Source organism: Alnus glutinosa, chromosome 2 (assembly GCF_958979055.1).
Source record: "Alnus glutinosa chromosome 2, dhAlnGlut1.1, whole genome shotgun sequence".
Taxonomy (NCBI): Eukaryota; Viridiplantae; Streptophyta; class Magnoliopsida; order Fagales; family Betulaceae; genus Alnus; species Alnus glutinosa.
The window spans coordinates 26,005,400-26,029,043 of record NC_084887.1 but is presented as its reverse complement, the minus strand read 5'-3'; the positions used below and the strand labels follow the sequence as shown (position 1 = coordinate 26,029,043).

Sequence of the window (23,644 nt, the reverse complement as noted above, 5' to 3'; positions counted from 1 at the left end):
GAAAGGAAGACTCTGCAACAGGCAAGGATATCATATCCACCCACAAGGAAAGACAACCAGTGTCCTAGCAAATCCGTATCATTTATGTACATTCCTAGTTTATATTTGACAGCATTCTCTGCCCATAGACGGATCAGTTTTCCATCTATAGGGCAACGGTAACATAGGACATTTCATGTATATAATGCCTAGCGTATCACTTTGTAAAGCAAGCAAGGAAGTATTCTCGATAATATATTTTCACCTTCAAACTCATTTCATTACACTTGTAACTGATCCATGACAAGTCAAAAAAAATCTGGTATCCAATTATTGACTTAACAGCATTAAAATTTCAATATAGTCAAAGAAAGTGACAAGAAATTGAAATATGTACTCTATGTTTTAAAAAATAACAATGTGAATCCTGCATTCAATTTTGTTGCATTATGAGATTCTAGTGCTGATAACCCATGTACTCTGCAAGGTGCCTTTTGCTTCTCTTTTTCTTTTTTGGATAAGTCGCAAGGTGCCAATTTGTTAGGTTTAAAATTTCTTATGGTCTTCCTGGCAGCCATTTGATATATATATAGGCAAAAATGGGTGATTTATGGATTTAGTTTTTATGCTTGTCCATAAATTCTGTCGTTCTAAGTTAAATCTTATGAGATTACAGGTCGCTGTAAGAGGTGTTACTTGGCTTCTGCAGCAATTTCCACAGCTGGTACGGTGGACCAGTTATGAGAGAAGCCATCGAGCTATTTATTCCTTCATCTTTAGTGGAAATAATTATTTGTTATATAAAGTTTGAAAAATATCCAAATTGTAGTTGTAGGTTCAAGTGTATAGTAAATACTAAGCATCTTGCTTGGTCAACTCCTGTCCTGAATAAATATATATTCATCTTTATATGCTTGAAATAGATTCCAGTGATTGGGGTAGTAAAATGTAGAGCTGGAACTCAGAAGAGGGAAAGGTTTAAACAAGCATGGAATATTCTCCAGCTGCTGCGCCGACAGCCTTTGACTTTAAGGTGGCTTGTTTTGCTGAGCGCTAGAGCTGTTGTAGGACTATGTACCGGAAGTTGAGTGACCATGCGGTCCTCAACAGACAGTCTTCATCTTACTGGAACTTTTTTAGTGCTTTGACTTGCTGCAACAACAAATTTTTTAGTGTTTCCATATCAAAGTTCCTCCAACCTTTAGATGCATTTTGAGAGCACAGAGATCTTTTATGGTATGGGTTTTTGGGGTGGCTCCCCTTGGGGAGGCGCAAGCCACCCCCAGAGGTGGCCGCGCGCCACCCCTCGAGCCCTAGGGGTGGCTTTCAGGCCACCCCAAATGGATTTCGGGGTGGCCTGTAAGCCACCCCTAGGGCTCGGGAGGTGGCGCACGGCCACCCCCGGCCACTGGGGGTAGCTGCGCTGCCACCCCCGGCCCCAGGGGTGGCCACGTGCCACCCCTTGAGCCCTAGGGGTGGCATTCGGGCCACCCCGAAAACCATTTGGGGTGGCCCGAAAAGCCACCCCTAGGACTCGGTGGGTGGCGCGCGGCCACTCCCGGCCACTGGGGGTAGTCGCGCCGCCACCCCCCGAGCCCTTGGGGTGGCTTTCGGGCCTCCCCGAAATCCATTTGGGGTGGCCCGAAAAGCCACCCCTAGGGCTCGGTGGGTGGCGCGCGGCCACACCCGGCCCCAAGGGTGGCCATGCGCCACCCCCTAGCCCTAGGGGTGTCTCGGCGGCCACCCCAAAAACCCGTATTTTCTATTTTTTACAAAAAAATAAAATAAAAATTTTAGTTTTTAATTTTTAATTTTTTTTTTAGTTTTAATTGAAAAATGACACGTGGCAGGGGTAATATAGAGATATTTCGTCAAAGGGGGCCTTTTTCAAAGGCTTTGGTAGGCCGGAGTCGGAGTGTTGACAGTTTAGAGGGCTATCCGCAAAACGGGTGGTAATTTGGGGGGCTAAACTGTAATTTTCTCAAAAAAAAAACTAATGATTTTATTGTTTAGCACTCGACAAACCAAACAATTAAAACTTTTATGAATAGATTTTTGTCTTTAAAAATAAATGCTTTGAATGCTAAATTCCTTTATATGGCCTGCCATGTAAATGTGATTTACAAGAAAATTAATTTATCAATTAATGTCTATCTTTAATTTTATTATTTATTAAAATTTGAATTAAATTCTCTCAATTTTTTTAAATATTGAAAATTGTTAAATTCTAACCATGCTTTACATATAACGGTTCACAATGTACCAATTGTCCACATAAAATTTGATACAATTTTTTTGTTGATAGCAGTTATTTTATGTGTACATTTGACACATTTGAACCGTTAGATGTAAAGCATGGCTAAGATTTAACAATTTGAGAATCTCAAATGTTTAAGAAATTTGAGGGGATCCTAATGTGGGATGGGTCAATTAAATTTAAGTTAGTGCACCAACTTTCCTTTCATTGATTTTTTTTAAAAAAATAAAAATAAAACTAATATCCTTTCATGGATTAGGTATTTAGGTCTAAATAATTGTAAAAACAAATATCAATTATGACATATATGATATATGTTTAATATAGATTACCTATTAACTATCTTTCTAACTACTTATAACTTATGTAACTTATATTAATTAACTTACTTATTAACTTAGCAATACTAAATTAATACATGTTGACTAAATGGTTAATATTCATATTTTTATTAATATATACATATGAATATTAACCAACATATATGTTAGTACATTAAAGTTAGTTATGATAACATATATTAAGTTTGTAAAATTAACAATATTAGTTACCTAACATTAATATGTTAGTATATATGTTCTAACAAGTTAGTATTCTATTAGTTATTATAACTTATAGTATATATGTATACTTTATATTTTACATTTATATATTTTTGTCTTACCTCGTGTACTTTATGCTTATTTAAATTACTTTTATATGTTACATGTTATACTTTATACAAATTATATGATAAACTATAGTTAATATACACCGCATAGTAACATATTAACATATTAACATTACGCATATTAAGTAACTATGTAACTTATGTTAATTAACTTACTTAGTTACTTAGTAATACTAAGTTAGTATGTATATATTAACTTCTTTTTCTTTTTTTTTCCGAACAAATAGCATGTACTATTATAAATGCTACAAATAGTACATCTTGAGAAATAAGGGACAGGACCCCTTAAACTCTAAGTTAGAAGGATCTAACTTAAAAAACAGCTGCCTGAGCAGAGACGTCAAACCTTACTAGAATTACATTTGAGCATCTCTTACATTAACGCTCACTCTCAAATAAAAGAGGGCCGATCTAGCATCTAGCCAACACAAATTCCAATAAAATCTGAGCAATACACAGGCAAACTGTACAGGAGAAAACAAGATAATACACAACACAAAGCAGAAAACCAAAAAACAAAGCTGCCGGCAGAAAGGCAGGGGCGGACTCCGTCAGCAACGGCGGCACGTGAATGACATGCGCCGTCACCATCACCACCCAGCCGTAGATCAGCCCCCATCCCCACTGAGCACGGCCAGAAAATGGTGGAGCATGGCCATCACGCACATCAGAAAGCAATAGGCTCTCTGGCGCGTGTAGGCCATGCGCCAGACTTCGACCACCAACATGACCTGTGCTTCAGGCAGCGAGAGCAGACGACGACGGAGAACGCGACTGAGGGGCGCGTGTCTTGAAAAAAACAATGGGGTTGAGTAGATCTGGCTCTGAAAATCCAAGAAAAAATAGATAAAGAACTGGCCAAAACCACCGTTAAATGACACGAACGGCCGCCACTTCCCCAAGCTGGAAACCTTGATTTTAGCTTTACTGCCTGAGACAAAAAGCAAGAAAGAAAAAACAAACACAAATACAAACCACCATAGCCTTAAAGGCTAGGGGAAAGTCAGTCACCACCGATCTACCGGGGGGAACAAAAGTTCCACAACCCTAATGGCTGAGAGAAAAACTAGCCTCCACTAAGAGAACTCAGGGAGAAAAACAAAAAGACACCTTAGTCCTCTTGGACTAAGGGACATAGGGAACCGGAGGGAGCCTCCCTCCCCCAGCAAGCAAACTCTTCTGAATGGTTTCTCTAGAGAAAGTCAAGAGAGAGAGAGAGAAAATGGGTTTTTAACGTATATAATAACTAACTAGTTAGTATGATAATGCTAATATACACACATACATTCATATATATAACATACATACAAATATTAAGTAACCTATACTATAGTTAATATATACCACATAGTCACATATTAACATTATGCATATTAAGTAACTATTTATGTAACTTATGTTAATTAACTTACTTAGTTATAGTAATACTAAGTTAGTATGTATATATTAACTAACTAGTTAGTATGATAATACTAATATGCACACATACATTCATACATATAACATACATACAAATATTAAGTAACCTACACTTTTTTATTTATTTTTTAATCAAAGTAACCTATAGTTAACTATACTTGGTAACAACGTACACAAATAAAAATAAAAACTATACTTAATAACTTAATTAGCGTTAATATATATTAACTTTAGTTAATATGTTTGTACGTTAATAGTAATATATAACATACACATATAATAATATAAATATTATATATATAAATATTGAATAACCTATTTACTTAGTATATATTAATTAATTTATATAATATGTTAGTTTATGAACTAACTAGTTAGTATGTTAACTAATACTATCATTCATAAATATTAAGTAACCTATACAATATATATTACTTAATTACTAATATAATTGCTTAAATTTAAAAAATAACTCATTTTTAGTAATATATATACACGAACGAGCTAACAAGCTGAGTGAGCGGGCCGATCGAACTTTAAACGAGTTAGGCTCGCGAGCCCCTATCGAGTTTTGTCGAGCGAGTCGGGTATGTATCACTTACTAATTGAGCGGATTTGTACAGTGCTGAGTACGAGTTCGGGTCGAGTTTAACCGGGCAGGTATTGAGCGAATTGTCGGACAGACTGGCTTATTTACATTCCTAATGGCAGAGGAGATAGATTTCTTTTCTTCCCTTTTCTCAACAAGAAAATAAAACATATAATCTTCTGAGTTCCATATGCTCACAGTGATATTCAAATGTCAAAGCATAATAGTACTATACTTATGAACAAGGTAATTCTAATAGAGAAACATGGAAGAATAAAATAACATCATTACCAAGAAATTAAGAAAAAAAAATAGTTTTAAAATTGTGCATTCTTCCCTTTTTTGTATGAAACATTTTCTCAGCAACCAAACAAGTTAGGTAGAAATAATCAAACTTTAGAAACTACAGAAAACAACCACCTGAGAGCTTAGCGTAACCAATATTTTCGCCCAGTTTTATGCAAGTATTCTTCAGGCAAGCAAACGGGCGGTAAAAACAAAGTTACTAAATTTACTTTCTTTTTCAATAATCTTTCCCTTACTTTTCTCAGCAACCAAACAAAGTATTAGCTAAGAGAGTCTCAAGCACAAAGAACGTATTTTTGACAACAAGCAGACTCACTGAAGCCCATGCGTTTGTCTAAAGAGGCAAACTTTTTTTCTTAACAGTTTTCGTTCTATATCTTTTCTCTTCAGTTTTACTAACCATCTCAGTTATCGGGAACCAAACAGAACATTTGTCAGCAAGTTTTCTCGGCTCAATGAAAGAAAAGGCCTGGAAGGGTTTTCAAGGCACTGACCGTGGTTTCGACTTAAAATGTTTTCATCGGAAAATGATTTCCGTGAAAACAGGTTATTTTCTATTTTTAAATTTAAAAAATAAAAATGGTATCAAAAACATATTTTAGCGATGGACTCTTACAGAATAAATATTACTTATATAGTTTAGTTTTATATAAGCCTATTAAAATAAAAAGTAATGTTATATATTATTTTCTATTTGACAAAAATTAATCTAATAATTAATTGAGAGTCTCACATTCGCATTATCCAACAATTGTTAAATAAAAATAGAATATTTAACATTAATGCTAACATGAATAATAACTTTCATTCACAACATATAATATTAATAGAACGCCAAAAAAAAAAAAATCACTTTTAAATTATTTTTTATTAAAAAAATACACACATTAACTAATAATAGCCAATAAAAAATTAAAAGATTTGGAATCAATACGACTAATAAACATCAGTGACTCATATTACCACTTATTTTTTTATTTTTTATGAATATATTACCACCTTCATTATAATAAATTAATCTTTTGGCGTATCTTTCCTATCTCCTCGAGCACCTTTAAGACATTTGTCCTCGCTTTCATCATAGTCTATACTGATTGCTCGTTGGATCGCTTAACGGATGTGTTTAGTAAATGTTTTTTTAGGTGAGGTTTGTTTTGACTGTAATCAAAAGTTATTGGTGTGATATAAATTATAAAGAATTTATATATAAAAAAAATAAAATATTTTGAAATTGATTTTTTTTTTTAAGAAAATTAAAAATAAAGGGAGGGAAGGAAAAAGTGGTTACCAAACAAAGCTAAATCATTTTCTTTCCTCCTTTCCTTGATCTTTGGTTGCGGAATGACAAAGATTTTGTGTAATAATGATTCTTATTACATGTAGTAATAATAATAAAAAATAAAAAAAAAAGTTAATAATTCCTGATCGCTCATCAGTTTTATAAAAAATTACTCAAATTTTAAAAAGTGTCGATTTTAGATATCCATTTTTCAATTTATTTATTTATTTATTTATTTATTTTTAATTTCAACCATCCGTTCAAATTTTTTGTTAAATCCAATCAAAATTTTTAAAATACCCTTGTGTTTATTTTTTTTTTAAAAAAAAATTATAAAAAATTTCAAAGATTCAGGCATGGGTATTTTTACAAACTCCGTTAAATTTTGACCAACACCTAAATCCTATAATTTTTTTTTCCCTAAAAAAATGAATAATATTTTAAAATTTTTGATAGGATTTAACGAAAAATTCTAATAGATGATTGAAATTAAAAAAAAAAAAAAAAAAAAAAAAGATAAATATTTTAAATTGACACTTTTTAAAGTTTAGGTACCTTTTTACAAAAAGTAATGAAAGATCATAGATTATAAATGAAGTTCTCCCTAAAAATAAATGTTTCTTTTATAAGATTTCATGATGAACTTGAGGTTGACCATGAGTCCAAATTGAAAATTTAAGCTTGAATTCAATACCAGGGGCACGATTGCGTATGTGATTTTGTTTTTTTTGTCTTATATTATACTATTATTTACTATGTTAAAAATTGCAAATACAAATGAAATTAATTTTTTGAAATTATGTTTGGATGGTTTAGAAAACCTGAGACAAAATTAAAAAAAATTGAATAAAATTTGAGTATAATTCAAATTTAACAAAACAACCCAACACATGTATTCCAAAAACAATAAAATATAACTCTTCACTTTGCTTCAATCGCTCTAATTCCTGTAATCGCTCTCTTCTCTCTCGTGAAGATAAGTAACTCTCTTCCCCTGGCCGTCGAGGAGGAGGTAGTGAAATCCACTACCTCCTCCTCCCCCTTCCCCCCTTACTCCCCTCCTCCTCCTACCCCCTCCATTTCTTACCTATTTTGAGGCTTAAATTGCCTTTTTGGAGGCCTTATCCACCGCCCATGGCAATGAATCAAGGTCCAACAGCTTTATTGGCCTCTCCTCCACCGCAAATGATTCACTTTCAACCTCCACATGCCGCTCTCTATCTCAGATCCGGCCTCTACTTGAAGTTCTTTGATTTGATTTTTTCAAAATCAAATCTGTCTATTTTAGGAAGCTTTACCACCACATGCGCCACACCACCGTGATCTGGGCTCCCTCTGCTCCACTATGTCGTCAACCGTTGCTCCATCCGACCACCACGCGTTGAAGCGTGTCCTACACATGTCAATGCGTGGACAACCCTACACTGTGAGTGACGGCTTCCATCGCTTTCTACATTTGCTGCCGGCCACCCCTGGTGAGATTTTTCCTCCTGGCAACCTTCTCCGGCGCGTGAAGACGATTGGCCTTTGCCACGCCAGCAAACAGTGCGTTGTTCCTTGATTTTTTTTTTTTTTTTTTTTTTTTGCTTTCCCTAGTTTTATTCAGGCTGTTAAATCTATCTCCACCATATGTTTTGTTTTAACCCTCATCAGTGTTCTATTTGTTGCAATGGTTTACCTTTGGGTATGTTACTGCAGTTGTCTTGCTGGGCTACAGATTGAGTTATTGGACCTTTCGAGATTTGTGGCTCTTCGTGCGTCTTTAGGCTACACCATTCATGGTGTGCCTTATCAAACTGCCTTAATTGGCGACCGTTATTCTTGATCTTCGTATCAAGAATACATAGGGCAGTGTCATTTTTATTTGATGTATTCCTTTCTTTTTTTTTGTTTACCACTACTGATGAGGTTAATTCAGGGCTCTTTGTTGGGTTGCCCACCCATATATTTTTATTTCTTGTAATTTCCTTGTAATGTACTTGAAAGCCCATTCTATACGGTCGTTGCAGAAAACAAGTGATTTTTGCCCATCAATAAGCATTCAACACGTCAATTTAGAACACCAAAGCACTATAGGGTGAAAACACCCAATCACACCACACTGAAGCTACCCAGGAGCCCAACCCGCTCGGTTGAAACCCCATCCCCATTCCCCATCACTACCTCCCCAACCCAACCCAACCCGCCACAGCTGCACAACCGCATTCGCCACCAATGGGCCAATCGGCAGAGTCAGAGTCGGAGTCGACTTGGGCCGACGGTGAGTAACAGCCCGGACATAAGGGTTGGCTCGAAGGCCACCCTCAGACCCCGAGGGTAGTCGCGCGGCCACCCCATGGACCAAGGGTGGCTGCGCGGCCCTGGGGGTGGCCTTCGGGCCAGCCCTAGATCGTTCTAGGGTTGGCCTGAAGGCCACCCCCAAGGTGCGAGACTTGTCGGATGTGGGCGGAGGTGTTCCGGAGCAAGGACTCTTAACGGGTTTGAGAGGTTTTCACGAGAAATGGGTGGGACATTTGTTATGATCCGGTGTTTCAGCAACATTTAAATTTTTTGAGTTTTTTTGTTCTTAGATGACGTACCTATTTTTTATTGGTGGGCAGAAAATCCTTGTTTTATGCCATGATCTGACTGAAGTTATACTCAATGTACTTATATAAAAAAAAATAATAATAATAAAAAAAAATAAATGTGTTACCAAACATGCCCTTAATTCTTAACGAGTAAATCCAAAACTCGTTGCATAGAGCTGGGGACCGTTAATTTCGAGGGCAGTTTGGTCAGTTTGGAGTGCACCAAGTCTTCGGTTCGCACCGTCCAGTGTCCACAAAGTGGAACGTGTAGGTGACACTAAATTGTTTCCCCACAGGGAGCCCCGAGTCACCGAAGCAGCCCCCCTTCTCGGTGTCTCCGCCTCCCTTTTCTTCTATCACAATCTTTTAATTTTTCTCTTCCATCTTTTCCTCTCTCTCACTTCTTCTTCTTCTTCAAAACAAAACTCGCATTTGGATCTTTTGGTTCAAATCAATTCGTGTTTCCTTTGAAGATCTTACGGTTCCAGCATAACCGCTGTCGTTTAAAATGTCGGCGGTTTCGAATTTCTCACCATGCTGTTCCGGCGGGAGATCACTCAGTTCTGTAGCGATGGACTCGATGCTCCTGTCGAGCCCGGGGATCACAGCTCGAATTTCGAGGCCTTTTAAGGTAACTCTTCAGAATCGTAAGCTTTTCTTGGAAAAATTCTCATTTTTTTTCGGTAGAATTAGGCAGCTGCGGTTTCTTTTTCTGTTCATCGAAAAGTATCATTGTAAGCATTATATATATATATTGTGCTAGCGTAATGTTGTCATTTTGAATTTCGTAGTCGTATGCTGGTGTTTTTGTAGTTGACAATGATTTTTACATGTGATCATGTGCTATTGTATAATTTGTGTTATTTAATCAATCACATTCTTGTGTATGTGATTAATGTGCGGTTCTGTTCAACTCTAACATTGATGCTAAAACGAGATATGGCCTTTATAGGTGATTTGGTAACTGTTGTTTCAATGTATGATCTTTCCTCATTATTGTAGAATGACACATTCGGCATCTCTCAATTAGCTCTCCGTCACCCTAGAAGTGCAAGTAAATATCCAAGGATACATATGGCATTAGTAGATGAGAGGCTTGCTCGTAGTGGAAATGTGGCCAAGCCTTCTGAAATCTTGGTAACTGAACTGCCTTTTGGACTTACTATGTTTGTTTACCAATCTGATGTTCTAAGGTGCAAGCTGCGGCGAAGCTTGATGCTTGTTGCTAATGCTGTTGTGTAATATATAGTTTGATACTGTTAAAAGTGATGAATTATGTTTTTCTATGCAGGCACATGATCTTGTTCAAGGAGCACTTGTAAGTCTTGCATATTTTTTAATCTTCTTATAAGATATGGTTATAATTTTGTGTTCACATGCGAGACTATTGTCTCTCATTAATGGTTCATTTATTGTGTTGCATTAATATGCATTTATCAGCCGCAATCATTTATGGCCTTGAATGCTATTTGGTGCTAGTTTCAAAGAAATTTTTGTACAAGATGGATAACTGGAAATATTATGGAAAAAAAGGATGAAACAAGTATCAGGATTGAAATACTATTGAAGTTAGAAAATGAGACTATTTGGATATTTTTAATCAGAAAGTTATATATATATATATATATATATATATATATATATATATATATATATATATATATATATATATTTTATTTTTTTTTGCCTCTGTAAGAAATTAGGAGAGTTTTTAACTATATTTGATATAAAATTTGTGCTTCCAAATGTTATGATGGGATCTCGATGTTAGAAAACATAATTGGTTAAGGAGATACGGCGGTGGATTCATTGGGATATTTTCTTAGATCTTTTCCAATGTGTGTAATTTTGTATGGAAAATGTTTCGGTTTGCAGGTAAGATGGAGTTCTGTTGTGGCTGGATCATTACCTGATCCGCCAACAGCTGTTTTTCTGCATGGCATTCTAGGTTGCAGGAAGAACTGGGGTAGGTACTTCGTTCTTTATATCAGCTACAGATTATTTCAATTCTCCACCTAAATTTGTACCAAAACAGAAAGAAAGAAAACGAATGAGCTTGCATCTGATGTTTTGTTTAGTGGCCAGCAACTGGGTATAGTGTTGCATGATTTTATCATAGTTTTTGTATCTCCTACTGTGCTTATTAAAACCATTAAATGGTGAAAAGTACACCAGTTGAGGAACTAAATGAATTTTTCTGCCGAACTTTTCTTTTGACTAGAGTTTCAAACTTATCACAATCTGTTTTGACTTTGGGAAAGGAACAAAAAAATCTTGTTCCTGAGACGCCATTGGCAATTACTTTGTTATCACCCATTTATTGTTACTTAGTTATTTACTCTTTTGAACACTGGCACCAATGGCTGTTTATTCTCAAGCAATGTATCACAGCCACCTATATAGGACATGAGATTGAAAGTTGTGGAATTAATGAGAAAGTTATTGGGAAAAGGTGATTCTTATTTTTATTACGTTCTGTTTTTCCTATGGGGAGGGCGGTGTGGAGATGACAGGGCAATCAATTTATACATATCTTTATGTAAGCTACATATGATGAGAGTCACATTCTTTCCTTTGACGGATAAGTAATCCAATTTTGGTTAGCTCTTAAAGCTATTGAGATTGAATTGTGATACTATCTAGTTATAATGTATACAACTACCCTAGCCGTCTATTCCAATGAGGTTAATCAAAATGGTGGGGATTTCATTGTTAGTCTCTCTCTTGTCTTGATGTTTCTTTTCTGCATGGCTAGTCGAACATTGGCTAGTTCATAGATCTTGGGCTTTGATGACCAAGGAATGGAGACTTTACAAATCCAGATTGAGGATTGACATTCTATTGCTGGTCACAGTTGTCTAAGCTTCCAATATGCCTATGATGTAGCACTGGATGGACTGTTTGCTAGAGTGTATCATCTTATTAGATTGGCCCTTGTGGTTAATATCCATAGGAAGTTTAAAAGTATTTGCCCTAAGAACGAATCTTAGAATTCTTTTTGTTTTCTGAGTTTGGAGAAGTGTGGATTTTTAAGAAGGTGATATGATATGTAGGGAATCTTTTGGGGATTTCATTGTCTGTCTCTCTTTCCTTCACGTCTTTGCCTGTGGTATTTGCAATGTGCACGTATTTCCCTGGCTATGCCTCTTGCCATTTGTGACGACTACATTACAAGCTTAGGCCTCCGTGTTTGTGCATCTTGCCAGTTGTGAGTTGTCCAATTTAGGGTCCTCTGTATTGATCCCTCATTTCACTCTTCTTTGCTCAAATTCCTTGTAATTTAATAACTATCTTATTGCAACTCCCCATTTTTGGGTTTTACGTAGTAATTATTTGACATCATGCAGTAGTTACACAAAAAAAAAAAAAAAAAAAAAAAAAAAAAAAAATAGAGAGAGAAAAAAGAAGAAGGAAGGATCAAGCTATCGTTTCAGTGAGTTATTGGGTTTTATCAATGGTGTGGTTAGGGATGAAACCAAGATGTTTATCTTGGAGGGCCGAATATAATTTTAATATTTTTTTTTTTGAAAATAGATTTCTAACAATTTATTTATGATTAGATCTTCAAGTTCTTATACAAAAACATGCTATATTTAGCACTACCTATGTTAAAATATTATAAGACAACTCAAAGCACATAAAAATACATATTGTCAACCAGGTATTGCACTCGGTCAGTCTTAATAGAGGCAGTGAAGACAAATTGTGGTGGACCCCTTCCAAAAAAGGTTTGTTCAAGGTAGGGTCTTTCTTTAGCTCTCTGACTTGCGATGTGAGAAGTCACTTTCCGTGGAAGAGTGTATGGCAGACTCAGGCTCCTCCGCGGGCGGCTTTTTTCGCTTGGTCTGCGGCTCTAGGCAAGATCCTAACGGGGGATAACCTCAGGAAGAGGCATATCATTGTGGTGGATAGATGTTGCATGTGTAAGAGAAGCGGGGAATCAGTGGATCACCTTCTCCTTCACTGCGATGTTGCATACGCTATGTGGAGTGCTATTTTTTCTCGTTTTGGGCTGTCTTGGGTTATGCCTCTAAGAGTCCTTGACTTGTTTGAGTGTTGGTGGACGGCTGGGAGGCAAAGGAGTGCTGTTATCTGGAAGATGGTGCCAACATGCATTCTCTGGTGTGTTTGGAAGGAAAGAAATGATAGGTGTTTTGAGGACTTGGAGAGATCATTGGAGGAAATTTTAGCTTCTTTTTTTCATACTTTGTATCTTTGGACGGTGGCTTTTGTGTCACCGTTGTCGTTTACCTTTGATGAATTTCTTGTTCGTTTTTCTCTTTCTAGCTAGGTGCGTTCTCTTGTATACTGCCGGTGTATTGAGGGGCGCCTTACGCTTTTAATAAGACCTACTTATTACCTATCAAAAAAAAGTCTATATGTAAGTTTTTTTTTAAAAAAAGTAATCCTCTGTTTGGTCTCCGAGAAAATGAAAGAGTATAAAAAGCAAAGATCAAGTTTTTATTTTTTCTTTTTCTTTTCTCTATAAGATTAATTCAACTAAAACAAATTCTCCAACACCTAAATTTAGTCGATTTTACTGTACACAATCTTTATCAAAGTTTCAAAATTTTCTTTTGGGCCATTAGAGGTGGCAGAGTAGCAAGTTTTGGTGTTGTTCTTTCATGGAAAATCAAGCTTTTTTATGTTGCACCCACTGTAACAGTATTCAGCATTTCCAAAACCTTAGACCAAAATCCCCCTAAACTTGTTTGCAAGTTGCCATGTATTGGGCTTAAACTTGACATAAATCTTTTCATTAGAGTCATTATAAAAGTAGCAGGTACTGATGGAAGAGTCAGGAATAGCTACTCCAAGTGTCATCAAACTCTTTGCTGAAATGAAGGGGGCTTTTTTTTTTTTCCTACTTTCAAAATATTTGGGGGGAATGGTCTTTGGGTGTGGTCGAGGTGCATCTTAGATGCATTCATGTTTATAAAACATGTTTTGATTTGTGCGTAAACCCTAGACAATGCAAAGATACAATACTATTCACTATGTTTGGGGCACCTTCATCGTCCATCCTTGTGTTTTTTTTTTTTTTAAAGAAAAATTTATGAAATTTTTCAAAGATTCAGGCATAGGTATTTTTGTAAATTCTGACCAACACCTAAATCCTTGCAATTTTTTTTTTTTTTTTTTTTTTTTTTTTTTTTTTTTCTAAAAAAGAAGATGGGTATTTTGAAAATTTTGACAAGATTTAACGGAAAATTTTAAGGGATGATTGAAATTTAAAAAAATTGAAAAATGGATACCCTAAATTAACACTTTTTAAAGTTTGAGTACTTAATTGTAAAAGTAATGAAAGATCAGGGGTTATAAATGAAGTTTTCCCTTAAAATTAGTTTTTTTTTTTTAAAAAAAAATTAATTAATTTTTAGTTTCTTGTTGTACATAAATATTTTGAGAGTAATTGGTTAATGGCTAATATTACAGGTACCTTTGCACGGAGATTGGCCCAAGAATTTCCAACATGGCAGGTACTTTTGTGTGAATTTGTGCTTGGTTCACATCATTTCTGGTACTATTTACTTTTTATGGATTACACGGGTGAACATGTAAATATCTTGTTCAAGCTTGTAAGGGGTTAAGTTTCTCTCTTGAAATTTCCTTCCATAAATTTTTTTGTTGATGTTCTTACTTCGGCGTTGTAGAACACAATTTATGTTGGGTTCTAATGCTACTAATTTTCCTACTCGTTAATATAGCATAGTTAGCTGTAATCTCTAGGCAAATTTATCTAGTCATTTTTTTTTATTGGTTAATAATCCATTTGTCATAGTTCTACTAGAATAAGTTGGGTTTGTTGATTTTAACTGGATAAGATGAAGCCATTTGCTCCATGACATCACGGGAATCCTATTTGTTCCTCATTGTTTTGTGGACAGTTTCTCCTAGTAGACCTGCGGTGTCACGGTGATTCAGCATCGATTAAAAGGAGGGGTCCCCATAGTGTTGCCTCCACTGCTCTTGATGTCTTAAAGCTAGTAAGTACTTTTTTAAGCGTTGGCTATCATTTCTAGGGAAGACAATCTCTTTGATTTTGTGCATTAGCGAAATCAGAAATCTGATATGCCCTCAACATTGGCATTTCAATGCATGGGTGTGACGCTAACCAATACAAGCCAGGTGGTTGGGCACATTAAAATCTTTTGACGCCATAATTTTCTTTTTTTCCCACTAAAGTGCTTTGAAATCCCATTCAACTGCAGTAGACCTTAATATTTATAATTAAATATATATCCACTATTTTAAAAGGTTCCACGAGCCACATATGTGTGGAGACATGCATGATTTTCTGGGATATGTTTATGATTGTCATCTGATCTTTCCAAATGATCTACAAGGACATGAATCTGGTTTGATCCTCTTTTTCTAAGATTTTGTTTTCTTTTAAATTAAAAGGTTGATGGTTGGATGAGATATGATGATCAAATGCAATACCGTCTTATGAGCACTCAGCATTTATAGCAGTTCATGTAGGTTAAAGAGAAAATTGGTTATATCGACCCCCCCCCCCCCCCCCCCCCCCCCACCACCACAATCCAAAACGTAAAAGAAAAAAAAGAGAGAGTAATGTTAAGAAGCAACATATGAATGTAAGCATATCTTTATATTTCCCTTTTTTGACTTTTATTCTTCAAATTTTTCGCTAGGTTGGACAACTAAAAATAACACCCCGAGTCCTAGTTGGCCACAGTTTTGGAGGGAAAGGTACCTTTAATTATATTAACTTGTAATATACCTTTCTTGAGATATAATACATGGTAGTATGGTACTTTATTTACATATTTTCCAGTTGATACTTGTGCTTAGTATGCTCTATAATTTTCTACGCAGTTGTATTAAGCATGGTTGAACAAGCTGCAAAACCTCTTGCACGACCCGTTAGAGTAAGCTCTCTATCCACTAGATATGCTAAGGGAGTTTAATTTGTTTTGACAAGAAAAATCTCATAGAAGTTTATGGAACTTAGAAGTTTATTTAGTCAAGTAATTTTTTCTTGGATTTTACGTCATGTCTAGAAATTTTTAAAACTTTGATTTTGAAATTACTGAGGTTATTCGAAAATTGGAAGTCTTTTTGACATTTGATCCATGATTCTTGACTATACTTGTGGGAACTTAACTATTTAAACAAATGTTATGCCTTTTTCTTTTTTCTCTTGGTTTTCTAAATTTTTCCCATCTTCCTTTTCCACTTGCAAATTTATTTCTATAGGTTTGGGTTCTAGATGCTACACCTGGAAAGGTTCGATCTGGTGGAGATGGAGAAGACCATCCAGCAGAATTAATATCTTTCTTGAGTACATTGCCAAAGGAGGTGAGAATTTAGTCAATTGTTGAATTCTCTTTTGAATGCTTCTTTGAGCCTTTCGTGACATCTACTGTATATCAGCCTTTACTGTGTTTGACTTGAATTTCATGATTGAGACTTGCATATGATTGGGTTTGAGTTACATAATGTTTCCTGGGAATATTGCTGCATCTGGCCTGCTTGTTGATTGAGTTGGTGGTTTCAGATCTGTGCTTGTTGTTTCAGGTGAGGGATCTAAGTCGGCTTTGGTTAATATAATCAGATATTGGGTTAAGTCACATTGACTTTAGTTTTATTTCGGTTCATGGAAGGACTCAAATAAAAATGTGAAAGTAATCAAATATAACTTGTCACTTGTCAACTTTTAGGGAGACAAAATCATTCATTTTTTTGCTGCTGGGGTTGTCGCAGGTTGATGGGCATTCTAAAGCTTAGTCACTTTATATATATGGATCACTTATAGATATAAGTTGGGGCATCCTTTGCTAGCAACTTGTTCCATTGGATCCAGGGTGCAGTGAGAAGGGGGCAAGGGTTAGCTTGGGTGTAAAAATATAAGTGATGTGCTGCAATGGAGCCCAAAGGTTCTGAGAAGTGGGCAAGAAAATAGGTTAGGTGCGAGTAAAGCATCTGGTCCAAGAGAATAGGATTCACGTAGGCACTTAGACTATCCACTATCTTTTCGGAGTTCATTTTTTATCACGGTCTCATGGACATCCCTATTGTAGGCGGGTCTTTTACGTGACCAAACAACCGGGATCCACCTTGGTCTAGAATTGACAGATTCCTCGTCTTCCCTGATGCCTAGTTTCCTGAGTTATCTTAGAAGAGGCTACCAAGAATTTGCTCCGACCATTTCCTTATTCTTCTAGAGTGTGGAGGCTTTTATGGAGGTAGAAGGTACTTTACATTCGAGAATATGTGGATAAAATCTGTTGGCTTGTGGATAGGTTGAGACAATGGTGGACTTCTTATGTGGCTAAAATGTGAAGATTTTCAGTCTTTTTGGGTTAGCCTAGATCATGCCTTGTCGAGTGGTAGATCTATTTGCCTGTTGTAGAGGTCAGTTTGGTAGTTCTCATAGTGTAGCATTGTGGAAGATGATTCCATCTTGCATAATGTAGTGTATCTAGAGAGAGAAATTACCGTAGCTTTGAAGATCGCAAGAGGACGGTGGTGGACTTAAAAGTTTTTTTTTTTCCTTAATACCCTACACCACTGGGTGGCTGCCTATGATTACATTCATATTTCTGGCTTTCATGATTTTCTTGCTCTTTTTTCTTTTTCTTATTAGGTGTTTCTCTTATGTACATCATGTGTACTTGGGTTGCGTCCTGGTGTTTTTTAATGAAATTTGATTACTTATAAAAAAAAAAAAATGGTGGGGGGGGGGGGGGGGGGGTCATTGGTGGAAATAGTACATGAGTGGCTAGAAGGATTATAAATGTAGTTTGCCTTCAAGAGACTGTGTGATTTAATTTGGAGACCGACTAGTACCCTTGCAAGAAAGAGTGATTTACTCCAAGTTGATAGAATAAAGAAAAGTAGAGCGAGGTATAAAATAACATTGGTAGAAGTAGTGACAAAAGATATGTCAAATAGAGGCGACAAGGAATGAGAGTTTAGATATGGTAGAATTGAGAAAAAAGAATACATGTGGCCACCTCCTATGGGTGATAAGGATCCATAACCGACCCTAATTTAATTGGGGTTAAAACTTTGTTGAACTTAGTTTTCTAGGTTCGAAGTAAAAGGTGAAGCATCAAACTTTCTCTTCTTATACAGTTAATTTGGCTCTGGGTTAAAGGAACAGATAGGTTGGTAGTGGGGGGTAGGTAGGTAGGCTTGTCACCACTCTAAAGTATGTACCTTGTCATTTAAAATCTGATTACTCTTGCTACAAGCAACTGTTGACTTTTCACCACAGTGTTCCCAAACAAATTATAATGTCCTTTGCCATTGGGCTGTAGTCCAAATGGCACTTCCAACCACCCTAGAAACGGGGTGGTGGGTGGGAGGTCACAGTTTCTAGTCCTGTGGGGTGAGTTAAATTACCAAGGAAATTGAAAGGAAAAATACTTGTTAAAAAATGAGGGGATCATATAAATTTTGTCCTCCCTTTGTCAAGAAATAGGTTGGAACAGGAGTTAGCTATTCATTTCACCACACTTAAGTATCTAACCTTGTCACTAAAATCTCTTTAAAAGAGGTTATTAGATGAGGGAATAATTGAAGAAAGTTATGCTGAAGTAAAAATGTTTCTAGTTTAGATGATGTTTAACCTTATTTTAGGAGCTTCATAATATGTTATGGTGTATGGTTACAAATTTGGATAGTTAAAATTTCACATGGATACGTCTTGAAAAGGCCTAAATAGGATTTGTGTGCCTCTTGGCAATCAAAATCTAATACAGCCATCTGCCGGGACTCTACTGGCCACATTATTAAAGCTCAATCAAGTATAGGGCCTCCTGTGACCCCCATACAAGAGAAGCCCTTGCCGCCCTTCTTGCAGCCCAATTGGCCGTGTCTCTCAAGCTTCAGTCATCTATCTTTCCCCTCTTGCCAGTGGGAAGTCAGGAAAGTTCACAAAAGTACAAACTTTTGCACTCACCATGTGGCACATTGGGCCGTTACCAAACTTCATTCTAGCAGCATTCTCATCACTCCTTAATTATGTCTCTCTATCCATCTGATAGTGGAAAGGACACCCCCCCCCCCCCCCCCCCCCCCAAAAGCTGCATTTCATTTCCCTTTGCTTGTTGTTTCCTTTCTGGTTGGTTGTATTACTTAAAAAAAAAAATCTATTTGTATTGTTTCTGGATCTTCATTAGTCCTATTTCAGGTGCAAAGCCTCTACAATAAAGGCCTCTTTCTCTCTTTCTTTTATTTATATTGTTATTGTGTCATTATTTTGTTAATATACTTATTGTTGACAAGAACAAAGTTTGGGATTTTTATTCTTATTGTATGGAGTAAATTTTAGATAGTGTCCGCCCCCACCCCTCTTTTCTTCTTTTCCTTTTGTAAGCATGATTTTAATTATGCTATAATTTTTTATTTTTTATTTTTGAAGGTCTCTTCAAAGAGGGATGTTCTGAATGCTCTCATTCAACAAGGATTTTCCAAAGAGGTGGCACAGGTATATACAAAACATAATTGTGATGTGATATCTGAAGTGCGTTAACTTGAAGTTTGGGCAATTGAAGCATGGTGATTTTATAGCTTAAGCCTCCTTTCTTTCAAATATAATCCTTGGACAGCTTTTTTTGTATGCTGTGCTAACCTTTGGTATAAGCCAAAGGTAGTTGACCACTTCATTAATATATATTTTCACACTTCTTTCTTTCTTATGTAAGGTTAACTTTTGTATAAGTCAATGGTAGCCGTAGTTAGCTACTTCATTTCTAAGGTACTGTAGAGATGCTAATGTTTTCTTCTCTCCTTGTTGGGGAGTGACAATGGTTAATCCAATAATGGAATGGCATGTATTGTCCTTTGAAGCTATTATTTTCCAAGTCTTTCTTCATCATACTTTTTAATTGTAACTTTTATTGATTTAGTTAATCTTGCATCCTTAAGTTGGTTCAGAAACTACCAAGAAAGAAGGCATCAGTCACATCAAATTTGTCTAAATTTATTTCATCCTCACAAACCCGTATGATGTTTATTGCAATTCTTTCCTATTCTATTCATTACTAAGAAAAAGTTGTAATTCTAATGTTTGAGGTGTATTTTATATGAGCCCGGGAGAATCCTCTATGGACCAAATTTTTTTTTTGAATTTTGATTTTAAGTTTTGTATTTAATTAAGAGGTGCAGATTCATATTAGAAAGCATCCAAGTATCCTAGAGCTTAGAGCTCCTTGTTGAAAGTATCCATGCTTAATAATAATGCAGTTTTTTTTCTTATATTTGAGATTTTTTATTTTTATTTTCAGTTTAATTGCCCTTAGTTTTTCTGTGATGCAAGTCTTTATTTTTAGATTGTATTTAAGTTACAAAAAATTGCCCTTGTCAAAAAATTGTTACAATGTTAAAGAGTCATGTTACAAGCTTTGTAAGAGTATTTAAAAGAAAAATAATACATCCCCTTATTTAATTCCTAATTTCTTTTATTGCTTCTGGGTTTACTTTTGATGCCTCAAAAAAATGAGTTTTTTTTTTTTTTTTCTCTTCATGTGTAGTGGGTGGTAACTAACCTTCGACCAACTAGCCCTCCTGGTTCATTGTCATCAAGCTTCTCATGGGTGTTTGACCTCAAGGGAATCGCTGAAATGTATCAATCCTATGAAGAAACAAATTTATGGTACTCATCTCTTGTTTCTTTCTTAATATCATGGATTATATCAAATTAGATGTTTCCCCTTAGATACAAAAAATGCCTGTAGCTGCTTCTCATCTGTTTGATTCATATCCATATGGTTGACTTCAAAGGTAATTTGCCTTGAATATAACAACTGGGGCCAATTGGATAAGTTTATATAGTTCTGGTTACACTGCACTCTGTGGGCTCTGAATCATTTTCTTGTAATACTTACAAATTCAAAACGGTAAAAGTGGAAGACAAACTTATGTTTTCACCCTGTGGAAAACATTTATGAGTTGAGCCACAATTGACCTTTTCATCTTCTGTTAATAATTGTAGGAAAATTGTTGAGGAGGTGCCTCGAGGTGTGCATGTTAATTTTTTGAAAGCTGAAAGAAGCTTGCACAGGTGGGCTCTTGGAGATCTCCAGAGAATTCATGCTGCTGAGGAACTTGCTTCTGAAGAGGGAGGTGGAGTTGAAATGCATGTCCTTGAAGATGCTGGCCATTGGGTATGTTGCTTTCGTGTACTTTTTTCTGGTGATACACATGGTTTGCTCTGCCTGGTTGGAGTAGTTAATGTCAGTTTCTAGCATTTTGGGTAAAAGAAGGAAATAGAAATAGTTGCTATATAAATTCCATGATTGGGGCCATTATAAATTTATTTCATTTTAAATCCTTAAATTCTTAAGGACACATCTTAAAACAACTGAGAGCAACATTTTCAAACATAAGATTCTCCTGCCAGTTGAAGTGTCCTATTTACTGAATTACTGGTTAGATGCTTGGATGACTTATAGCCCAACATGACGGTGATGGTCCATGAACAAATTTCTTAACTAGAAAAATGAGAAGTATGTGGCAATATTTAGAGTTCAATATTCTGAGAGAGCTCAAAGAGCTCTGGACACCTTGTTAGCAAAAAAAAAAAAAAAAATCTCATATTTTAGTTTGGTCATATGTTCTCGCTAAATGCATACCAGAATGAAGGGTCTGCCCAAGTTGGATATGCTTCCAAAGCAGCAAAAAGAAAAATTGTGCTTGTTGCATTTATAAAATTAGCCTGTCATGGGGTCCTCCCACCAAGGCCCACTATGCCAAAGGCAAGGAAAACATATCCCTCTCTTTCCTTTTTGCCCCCATGTTGCTGCATTGGAGAACATGGGGACGTAAAAAAGGGGATCCTATCAATTTCCTCCAACCTAGGAGAATAGGGTCATGAGCATAGTTATGTTTCAATGGAGGAAGAGGGAGAGGGAAGGGGCAGGGGCAGGGGCAGGGGCAGGGGCAGGGGGGGGGGGGGGGGGGGGGAGGTTTCAACTTTTTTGTTTAGATGTATCTTTGGAGAGAGTGAAGAGGATTTTATGGGATTTTATACCCTCTCAAACCCCCTTTGTTCAATTCCCTGAAATTCGGAGAGTCTGGAGGGAGCGCACACTAGGTTTAATGAATATTTTTGTACTGCCTTTTTTACTCTTCCTAATTAATTAAAATTTCAACGTCCCCTATTCTTTATTAAAACATCCAAACAAAGGCAGAGGTAACTATTTCCTCTCATCTCCTATTTTTTCCTCTCTCCTTGTCTTATCCTCTCCCTCCAAACACACAATAGAAAGCAAGCAGGACATTTTTCCTCAAACTAGGTTAGAAGAATTTCCTTTAACCCAGTTTATAAAAATTGTCATGCGTTCCTTAGTATATGAGAAGCACTCGTTTTTACTAGTATGTAAAAAGCACATATTTTTTCAATAGAATTTTCTTCAACTCTGTTAATGCTATTAAAATAGCATGTGTTTCTTACATGCTGAAGGGGCAAATGAAATTTTATAGATTGGGTTGAAGGAAATTCATCCAACCCAGTTTAAAGGAAAACTTCATCCAATCAACAATCTAAGATTAAAAGAACCGGATGAATATGAAAATGACTCACCTACTACACCCTTTTGTGGCAAACTCTCTTACAGCATTGACTGTTCCATTAAGAAGTACTGTCGAGTGGAACACAATGATCGCGTTGAACTTCGTCTCTTGATCTAAACTTTCATGGAACATATTACCCTTGTGAAACTTAAGCCTATTATATCTGTTCTGACTTTCAAATTGAAAATAATCAGTTTTGTTACATTGGATTGGAAAAGGAATAAAAATAATGTGCAGAGGAACCGCAAACATGAAATCATGTGCCACATAAACTGAAACTATATATCTGGTGACAAGTGACAACATTCAGGTTGAGGTTTTGTCTTCTCCACCTGTTTTTGCAAAAAGAAAATAAGTAGATGCGGATTAATGGCAACTGAAAGAATAAACTCGGATTCTAATTTGTGTCTTCAAAGCTTCAAGCTTAATTACATGTTGTGGTAGGAATGAGGTGTTGTTGGCATATGCTAAAGACATGCTTTAATAAATCTGATATACTTATATACGCTAGTATACATGAACTCATCCTGCTATCTGTGGGGTTCAAGCTAGCATTGCATCAAATGGAAATGTCGAGTGCAATTTGTGTAATGAATTTCATTTTCAAACGCAGTTTATCCGCATTGCATTCTCAGTACTGATCGACTATTGATCTTTTGACAGGTACATGCTGACAACCCAGATGGGCTCTTTAGGATTCTTTCATCTTCTTTTGAGGGAGTCAAAACCTAACGTTAGTTTCACTTTCAGTTTTAGGCTAGTATATATTCCTTCTACTATAGTATCTATTGTATCAAAAAAAAATTTATATCTTTTTTATTTTTTTCCATCCAGCGTTTTCACTTTTTCCCTTGTTCTTATTATCATTACTATTGTGTAGCAATATATATACAAGTTTTTCTACCGCATTTTCCGTTTCTGGCACTCTATTTAACCTTAAACTGTGATTTATGGCAAAAGAACATAAACACAGGATATTGGGTTGCATTTCACAAACGTCTCCCGAAAAAGTGTTAGCGTAAGATCACCC

At 36.0% G+C, this 23,644-nt stretch overlaps 1 protein-coding gene across 1 annotated transcript; it reads left to right on the top strand.

Moving 5' to 3' along the window:
• The first annotated feature begins 9,319 nt into the window (after window positions 1–9,319).
• Window positions 9,320–23,531, top strand: LOC133860754 (uncharacterized). The gene is made up of 13 exons (XM_062296360.1): window positions 9,320–9,700; window positions 10,072–10,206; window positions 10,361–10,387; window positions 10,945–11,035; window positions 14,506–14,549; window positions 14,958–15,056; window positions 15,726–15,783; window positions 15,910–15,962; window positions 16,291–16,392; window positions 19,463–19,528; window positions 20,574–20,695; window positions 21,035–21,206; window positions 23,278–23,531. Exons 1-13 carry the CDS (start codon window positions 9,578–9,580, stop codon window positions 23,344–23,346), a joined length of 1,161 nt encoding a protein of 386 aa, XP_062152344.1. The 5' UTR covers window positions 9,320–9,577; the 3' UTR covers window positions 23,347–23,531.
• The last annotated feature ends 113 nt before the right edge of the window (window positions 23,532–23,644 follow it).